The 7773-nt window shown below is 35.7% G+C and overlaps 2 protein-coding genes across 2 annotated transcripts; one reads left to right on the forward strand and one right to left on the reverse strand.

Annotated features, from left to right (window-relative positions):
- Positions 1-357: 357 nt before the first annotated feature.
- Positions 358-2185, forward strand: LOC127265015 (uncharacterized). Its single transcript, XM_051294652.1, has 3 exons — positions 358-627; positions 1580-1674; positions 2037-2185. Exons 1-3 carry the CDS (start codon positions 467-469, stop codon positions 2174-2176), a joined length of 396 nt encoding a protein of 131 aa, XP_051150609.1. The 5' UTR covers positions 358-466; the 3' UTR covers positions 2177-2185.
- A 3127-nt stretch (positions 2186-5312) lies between these two features.
- Positions 5313-7468, reverse strand: LOC127264697 (peptidyl-prolyl cis-trans isomerase CYP18-2). The gene is made up of 5 exons (XM_051294199.1): positions 7237-7468; positions 7077-7138; positions 6494-6627; positions 5907-5991; positions 5313-5643 (listed from the first exon to the last, which is right to left on the reverse strand). The coding sequence occupies exons 1-5, from the start codon at positions 7408-7410 to the stop codon at positions 5598-5600; spliced, it is 501 nt and encodes a 166-aa protein (XP_051150156.1). The 5' UTR covers positions 7411-7468; the 3' UTR covers positions 5313-5597.
- Positions 7469-7773: the final 305 nt, after the last annotated feature.

Genomic DNA, 7773 nt, shown 5'->3' on the forward strand with positions numbered 1-7773 from the left:
ATTAACAAGTTTCGGGCAATGTCAAATAACTCAGCTCCGTGTACTGACAGTAGCCCGATTTTGACTCTACTTCAAAATTTATTTCCGAGCCAATATAATATGAATTTTAGTGCTCCGTTCAACCCTATACAATAATACCCCCATCAAAATGATTCTATGTTATACACCAATATATGAAATTTTCTTCGACCTTGAGGGTCACCTCAAGGTCCATATCATGACACGCAGGCATCACAGGCCAACACATTTCTCTTAAATTCTTTCCCACCGTTGCAACCTTCAATTCTTTCCCAGAGTATCCCCAGTGTAAGGTCGTGCCTGAAACAAACCAGTGTACAAGTAAGAATTGGAGCACGGAAGAGGATGTCGAGTTGACCACTGCATAGTGTAATTCGACGACGGATGCACAAGTTGGTGTTCAACAAAAAAAAAAAGGTTATGGGAGAGGATATTCGAGAATTTTATTATGCTTATGCAAGACAACCATGGATTTAGAAGATCAGAAAATAAGAGAACACCGGGAGCCTGTGAGAACTGGATGCTGGAAATTCGATCCAAATGTAGTATATGGTCGGCCATACGATTTCAGGCAGAGCCAAGTTATCGGAGCCGATGGAGCCTAATTTCGTAAGTATTTTATTAAATTCCTCTAAATGCATTCTATGTTTCATTTATTTTTTAAACCCCTAATAAGAGTGCTTTTATAGGAAGATTATTGTCACACAATATTTAAAGACAAACACGACAAGAAGTTCAAGTGTGAAGCATACTAAAAAATATTAAAAGATCAAACGAAATGGATGGAGTATGGTGGTGAAAAAAAAAAGAAAACAGGAACAATGGGAGGTCTAGTAGTTATAAGAAATCTACCGTAGAGTAGAAAATATGATTCAAAGACCACTTGAAGTCCGGTCCCCAGCCTCTCCCACTGACGGTAGTGCGAGTCGGATACCTACAAATACCAATCCATCAGTTCAAGTTTCAATTAAGCCAGAATTAGAAAGTTCTGTTGTAATTGATCTGAAGCATTCATTGGGAGCTAAAAAGGCTAAGGCTTTTAACAAATCAAACTATCAGCGGCAACAAAGCATAAAGATTCACGAAGAGTTTCAAGCATCAATTGCTTGAACAATTATTTTCAATTTAATGAAACTTGAATATGCAAGTAATGAGAGATAGTCAATAATTGTGGAGGAAAATTGAAGAGGAGAAATGCCGAAGGATGAGGAATATAAGGCTGTGTCTGAAGATCTAAAAAGAAAGTGCTTTCACACATTTATGGTTCAATGTTTGGATATTTTTTATTTCTTACACTACAAGAAATTATCAATTTTTTAACGAGGTTTTTTCGTTCCTAAATTCACTTTTTTCGTTACTAATGATATTAGAGACGGAATTAGAGATGAAATTACGTTAGCTATGTGAACTTTATGAACGGAATTCCGTTAGAAATATACTATTTTTTTTGTAGTGTTATTATGTTAAACATGTTTACTATTACATTGTATGATACTTTCATGATTCAATAAACACAAGGAATATGCGAATATAGTTAAAAGCTTGAAAACATGGGTGACAGTATGATGGCTTCAATAGAAAAATTGGAAGAATTAGATCGGGACAACATATGCACCGCACCGATTACGAAGAGAGACTGTACAAAATGCAAGAGGGGTAAGTGGAATACTACACATGTGGTTACAATAGTATGCATTTTTGGTATTTTTAATCTATTGCCCTTCTTTATTTATATTGGAGTCAAATTTGGTTTTGGCGATATCGAACGAATACTGAACCTCTTTGAGATGAAGAGTCTTTTTTGTGCAATTCCAAATGTGAAGTGAGTGAAGTCGCGGTATTTATTTCACTCAAGATTGGGTCTCTCACACTGCTGACACCGTCAAGTCCACTCTCAATTCACGGCGGTTTTATCCACCCCATACTTAAATGCAAGCTGACAGTCTTAGTCTCGTCAGTCCCTTCGAATGTACTAAAACATACACTTTTCTCATTCAATATGATTTTGTCTATTTCAGGATTGAAATCAATTCTTCAAGCGATTGACGAAGCAAGTCCTCCAAATGCCGATGGGACCGATACAAGTGGTAGGCGTGCTAAGAGTAGGAAAAGACTTTTCAATGAGACCAGTGGTTCAGAATATTCCTCTGAGAAATGAACAACGTAATGTGTATTTCTGATGCAAGATATCTATATTTTGTACTTAATTGTGCACTTTTAATGTTGGTATTGTGTCTGTTTCCGCTTGTAGAAAGTTTATATTTATGTTTGGTTTTTAGTTGTGTGAATTATGGAGGAAGATGCGGTATTATATGGTGTGCTGCATTGTTTTCCTACTGTGATCATTTTGGTTTGTTTTCCTACTATGAAGGTAATGCATGCACTTATTTTTAGGATATGTTTGTTTGTTTTGACAGTATATTAATGCAGATAGTCTTGTAGTATAATAGGGTTGGAACATATCAACTATTAGAGTTTCCAGTTTTCATCTTGCTTATTTATGTCTATATCTTCCCAGTATATATTTGCACGCATAAGTAATTCTAATCATAATTGTAATTATATTTTGTATTAATATATACTATATTTTTGTTAATATTATTTTAAAAATGTTTCTGTAATTTTATTTTATTTTATTTTTTTGGTGAAGGAACAAGCCCAATTAATAATATTAAATCAAAAGTTGGACTTATCATCATCATTTCAAAATTTGAAACATGTCATCTAATGTGTCCAAACCATACTAGTTATTTTCCTCACTGTTTATTCTAATAACAAATGAAATGACATTTAGTTGAAGATCATCATATATACATTTCCAGTTCAAAAGAGCGAAATATGTGGAAATTTTACTGATCCAACTCTACTAAATATAAATATCCATCCGAACAAAAAGAACAAAAGTTGAACCTTTTGGTCCCTACATGATACCAAAACCATACCAGCGTGAAGACCAACAACTTTTACTAACACAGTCAGGCACATAAATATATATATATATATAATATTCATCCGAACAAACAGAACAGAAGTTGAACCTATGGCTTCCTCCCTGGGAAGATAATCTCAAAAAGTCACATTTCGTTGCGACTTGTGCCACAACACGTTAATCGCTAAAAATTTTCTCCCCCTGACACCATTCACTGGTGGGTAATGAGATCATCTCGTAGCCTTGAATTAGCTTATGTGTTGTGGATTTTACCCATCCTAATGAGATATAGTAGACGAACATCTTCAACTGATTGCGCCTGCTTGGGTAAAGTTTGATCCTCATCGATTGAAGGTATCCATTTGGATAGGTTGTGGCATATATATATATATATATATCATCTGTTAGATAGTACGGTAAGTTATAATGTCTCCTATTCCTCATATTCAACTGGCGGTGCTGTTCCATCCATATACCTATTGAACAAAGGCGAATGATCTAAAACCGTAACATCACTATTACTCCCAAACATTCTAAAAAATGCATGTCAAATCCACAAATAGTGGAAGGCAATTGCCTCTAATAATACTATTAGATACCCGTAGCGTCCATTGTACTGGCCTCTCTAAGCCACGAGACACGCATCCCATTGCCAATGCATGGAATCTAAAGATCCGATCATCCTCGGAAATCCACGTTCTTTGTTTTCAGCTAGCAGGTTTGTTGTGTCCTCATTGTTCAAATCACGTAAATATTGTTCTTTAAAGATTCTAATAACCGAGCAACCGAAGCAACTTTGATCCGAGCTCTCTTGCATTTTTTTTAGTTGAAATTGTAAAAGGGTTATACAATCAAATGTGATTCAATGCTTAATTAATTTGTTTGGTTTCTATTCTACAGTACCAGATGAGATTGAAAACCCAAACTTAGCCAACATTAACTTCTCTAAAGAACTTAATTGAATCCTGTTTAAACTCTACCAAAAAAATATCTATTAAATACTTATAATTGCTATTAATTTGTTACCCTTTTTATTGTAAGTTCATTTCAGATATAGGCATAGAAATCCAAGAGGTACAGGTGATAAGAGGAGGTGTTACTGATATTTTTAAGTTTTCTTATAGATATATATAGTGATCGTTTGTTTACTTGAGTAATCTTAGGATTTTCATGGTGATGTGTTTGTCAACTTGGGTTATCCTATTGTTGTCCTTCTAAATCAATCATACTTACCAAGTCCAGTATTACTTACAAATGACTTCACAATGGTGCCTGGCTTGGTTGTTGCTGTTGCAAGCCTCTTCAAAGGTCAAATGGCTTTGCTAATTAGTTTCTTTTCTGTTGAGCTCATGGATAATGATGAGGAATTATTGTTAGAGGTTTGGATTGGATGGCTATAATGTTAAACTTCTTCTGGCTTCATCACTCTGGCATCTCTACATTATTTATCTTATTGTATTTTGTCACCAAAACATTTGGTTCAAGTCTTTATCGGTCGTTATATGGCCAATGAACTAAATCCATGTAAGGAAAAGAAGCGCTGCAGTTACAAATAGAACAATGGAGACATAAGATCAAGTTCAAGAACCGTTTGGTAAGCAAATGCTGTAGAATCTAACATGGAGTTTTTGGGTGTTAGGCATCATAAACTTATTGAATCTCATCTGGTTAATACACTATGTCTGGCCACTTTTAGCTCCGACCGAATTATTAAAGTCATTTATGTAGTTGTACAATTCTATTTTTGTTCTTTCAGATATTACAATCTCGTAAGCTACGCTATATAAACTCTGTATGTCATGCTTGATCAAAAAAGCATCAGAAGAATTTACATTCAGGATTATACACATGAAGTCCTATCCCGAGCTGCTGCTTAACACCTAAAACAGTTAGGGATGGGTGATTATGTGTTATGCTGCAGCTAATATCCTTCCAGGAGTGAAAGGGATTCCATCCATCCACAAGGAGGCGTAAATTCTATCACCCGAGACCTGGGAGCACGCAAGAATGCAGCCATAGCACTAGACTCTTCTGAACCGGCTGCTGCGGTACAATAGACTTGTGGAAATATACCACAGAAGCCAATTACAGACAATGATTTTAGATCCAGGGAATCAAATCTTCCCTTCGTGGGAGAACTGATCATATGTTCAGTCCATCTGGGACTGGGGGTATAAACAAACTAGTTGGAAGTCTATCTAAAGCATGATCAATCCATTTTTGTATTATATGTCCAAAGGGGCTTTGTATGTTAGACTGGGACTACTCTGCAATTGGCAATGTGTGTGTACTCGCTGAGTTAAAACTGAACTTGTTTTCGAAGAATTATACTGGACATAGTTTAGGAGAAAACTTAAATGTATAGTTGGTCAAATAGAAATGTCAGCCAGATTATGTCCCAAAACACAATAATAACAATGTACATTGCCATATGGGCGTTGTATGTTCTGACCAGGAATTGGTACAGAAAATCATACATGTTACCATTTGAAATCTGTTTCTACCGCGCAGCATATAAACCACGAGGCATCATACCAGAATTCATATAACTTCACCTTCAAACCAGATACAAATTTTCAGTAAAATCGACTTACGAGCATTTTGAGAGTGTCAGCAGAGGTAATCCTTGCAATCTAGATGTAGCAAAGAGCTAATCTTTCACAGTTGCGCGGAGTATCTTGACGTCATGAATAGGACTGCATGAACCCATTAGGAATCATAATTACTTCCCAACCTCAACAGTGATATTACAAAAGGGATGTGAAACTATAAGTTAAACCAGTGATCATGGAAAACCTCAATAAGCATTGATACAGGAATACTTAAGAATTGCAACATTTTATTCTGAGAAATAATTAATATAACCAATTGAAAATGCCTTTTTATCTACACTTCCTAATGCCTCAATAATAGATTCACGTCACGTGTAAAGTGCCAAGATGATAAAGAATGGATATACCGATCAGTATTATCGGTTTGAACACTGCCAAGTCTCTTGACAATCTCCATTCCTCTACATACTCTTCCAAATATTGTATGTTTTCCTGTAAAGGCATTTTGACACTTTAACAACACTTGTAGATAACAATAATCAACAGAAATACCCATCTAAGTAATGCAGGACAAAGACACTTATCCCAAAACCAGACAACACATGGTCAGTATATGGAAGTTCCAAAGAAACTTTAGCTAAACATGTCACAATAAAATATCTTAATGACTCTGATCCAAAGCATATCACACAAACAAAGTAGCCAGGCAACCTACCCAAAAACAATTTCTGCTCATACAAAGATTGGGCCATTTATAGGTAAGCAGAAGATCCATGTAAAGTCATTAAAATCAAGAAGACTGACTCGAAAATCATATCTGAAATGCAAAGAATAAATCCAGGTATCAACAGAAGCAGTTCTAAAACAGAATGGCAGGCATACTATTAGATCAATAATCAAATCCATCATGTTCAGGGCGACGAATAATGGCATCAGACAATTCAGCAAGTTGTTTATTCTCAGCCTCGATAATTTTCAGAAACAGTATAATTACCATCGAGTGAGGGTGCTGGTGCTAAAGTTATAAAGAACTGGCTCCCATTTGTATTTGGACCAGCATTTGCCATGGATATGATACCAGCTCCTGTATGCTTCAAATCCCTGTGTATCTCATCATCAAAGTGCTTACTGCAATAAAAGGAAATGATGGACAAACACATCAGCCATATTGAGATATTAATCAACATCAATTCAAGCATGATGCTAGCTCATCCAGCAGTAAACATACATCCAAATGACTCCTAACTTCTAACTTAATCATCAAAAATGTTTTGGAAAAAACTAGGAACAGAGAGTGAAGGCCAAGCAATCAAGTTCAAACTACTAAATTCCATTAAAAAGATTTCAAATCCAAAACACAACAACACGCCACAAGTACACAAACAAGCACAGATTCCCGCCCCACTAAAACATATAACCCTAGCATACAGCTATATCAAGCATTCAATTAGAGAAGATATAAAAATCTTAAAATGTCAACTTGGAGTTCATTCCGCTGCGGAACTATTACAGCATATGCACCTAAGAAGGAAGCATGAGTACTGACAATGACGAAACAACGAAAGCAGGATGCATACCCATAGATAGATTCGCCACCCCTTCCAGTTCCAGTAGGATCGCCTCCTTGAACTATAAAGTCCTGCAAAACCACAAATTTTCCAGAATAGGAAGTAAATTAAACCACAGCGAAAGGAGGAAACAAGTTGGCGTATTAGAAGAGAAAAAGAGGAGAGAAACCTTAATGATTCTATGGAATTTGACATTGTTGTAGTAGCCCTTGCGAGCTAGCTTGACGAAATTCTCACAGGTCCTGGGCGCATGATGGTAGTACATCTCAATGGTAACAGCGCCCATTGAAGTTTCCAGAGTGACCTCCGGCGGCCCTCCGTCCGCAGCAGCTCTCAGCGCCATTCTGTTCGTGTGTTTCTCGCCGAAATGGAAACACACATTTATTTATATCGGGAAATAAATGGGTCGAATGAGGGCTCAATGAAAACGGATTTGACTCTTAGGTTGTTTTAACCATTTTTTTTTTTTTTTTTTTTTTTTTTTTTTTTTTTTTTCCTTTTTACGCCCACAAACCTACGGATCGAACACACAAATTATTTATTTATTTATTTTTATCGGTAGCCCTTTGCCTTTTAATTTGTGAAGTTTTTGTGCTAATATATTCGTAATTATAAAAATATTATTATTATATTAAATTTTTTTATTTGTGTAGAAAGAAAAAAATAATAATTGTGCTTTTAAAGTCAAGAATTTTTATGTAATATA

The sequence above is a fragment of the Andrographis paniculata genome, unplaced genomic scaffold, assembly GCF_009805555.1.
Source record: "Andrographis paniculata isolate CXL003 unplaced genomic scaffold, ASM980555v1 Contig71END, whole genome shotgun sequence".
NCBI classification, from domain to species: domain Eukaryota; kingdom Viridiplantae; phylum Streptophyta; class Magnoliopsida; order Lamiales; family Acanthaceae; genus Andrographis; species Andrographis paniculata.

What these genes read in the sequence shown, in the direction of transcription:
- LOC127265015 (XM_051294652.1), top strand. Translation starts at nt 467, where the DNA reads ATGCTTATGCAAGACAACCATGGATTTAGAAGATCAGAAAATAAGAGA. An exon ending in AGCCGATGGAGCCTAATTTC is followed by an intron (nt 628 to 1,579) that starts GTAAGTATTTTA and finishes CATGGGTGACAG; the next exon opens with TATGATGGCTTCAATAGAAA. An exon ending in CTGTACAAAATGCAAGAGGG is followed by an intron (nt 1,675 to 2,036) that starts GTAAGTGGAATA and finishes TGTCTATTTCAG; the next exon opens with GATTGAAATCAATTCTTCAA.
- LOC127264697 (XM_051294199.1), bottom strand. Translation starts at nt 7,410, where the DNA reads ATGGCGCTGAGAGCTGCTGCGGACGGAGGGCCGCCGGAGGTCACTCTG. An exon ending in ACCAGCACCCTCACTCGATG is followed by an intron (nt 5,992 to 6,493) that starts GTAATTATACTG and finishes ATGCCTTTACAG; the next exon opens with GAAAACATACAATATTTGGA. An exon ending in CAAACCGATAATACTGATCG is followed by an intron (nt 5,644 to 5,906) that starts GTATATCCATTC and finishes GGGTTCATGCAG; the next exon opens with TCCTATTCATGACGTCAAGA.